Source organism: Morus notabilis, unplaced genomic scaffold (assembly GCF_000414095.1).
Source record: "Morus notabilis unplaced genomic scaffold, ASM41409v2 Scaffold179, whole genome shotgun sequence".
Taxonomy (NCBI): domain Eukaryota; kingdom Viridiplantae; phylum Streptophyta; class Magnoliopsida; order Rosales; family Moraceae; genus Morus; species Morus notabilis.
In genome coordinates, this window is record NW_010360916.1 from 721,987 (window position 1) to 722,458 (window position 472).

At 51.7% G+C, this 472-nt stretch overlaps 1 protein-coding gene across 1 annotated transcript; it reads left to right on the top strand.

The window, feature by feature from the left end:
- On the top strand, nt 1–309 carry LOC21406739. Its single transcript, XM_010097696.2, has one exon. The coding sequence runs from the start codon at nt 67–69 to the stop codon at nt 307–309; it is 243 nt and encodes an 80-aa protein (XP_010095998.1). The 5' UTR covers nt 1–66.
- Nucleotides 310–472: the final 163 nt, after the last annotated feature.

The following is a 472-nucleotide window of genomic DNA, read 5'->3' on the forward strand; positions in this document are numbered from 1 at the left end:
TGTGTATTCACCGGCTTGAAGAGAGGATCGCAGGGAATATATAGAAGCGCTGTGAAGATCAAAACGATGTCGGGAGCACAGGGAGCTCAGCCGCCGGAGGCGAAGACGGCGACAACGTACGAGTCGGTTGCGGGAGGAGAGAACCGGACGAAGACGGACTTGAGGTCACAGCAGGACCAGGGCGGCATCGAGATCGATAAGCTGCAGGACAAGGTTCCCGATCCCCTCGGAAAAGGCGGCCCCGTCTTCGGCGAAGGCAAGGGCGAGGAAAACAAGCAGGATCTCGGCGTCACCGGCACCGGAGAGTAATATATATATATATATATATATATATACCCGATCCCCTCGGAAAAGGCGGCCCCGTCTTCGGCGAAGGCAAGGGCGAGGAAAACAAGCAGGATCTCGGCGTCACCGGCACCGGAGAGTAATATATATATATATATATATATATATATATATATATATATAAAAG

Excerpts from the sequence above, each read along its gene's own strand:
- LOC21406739 (XM_010097696.2), top strand. The coding sequence starts at position 67 with ATGTCGGGAGCACAGGGAGCTCAGCCGCCGGAGGCGAAGACGGCGACA.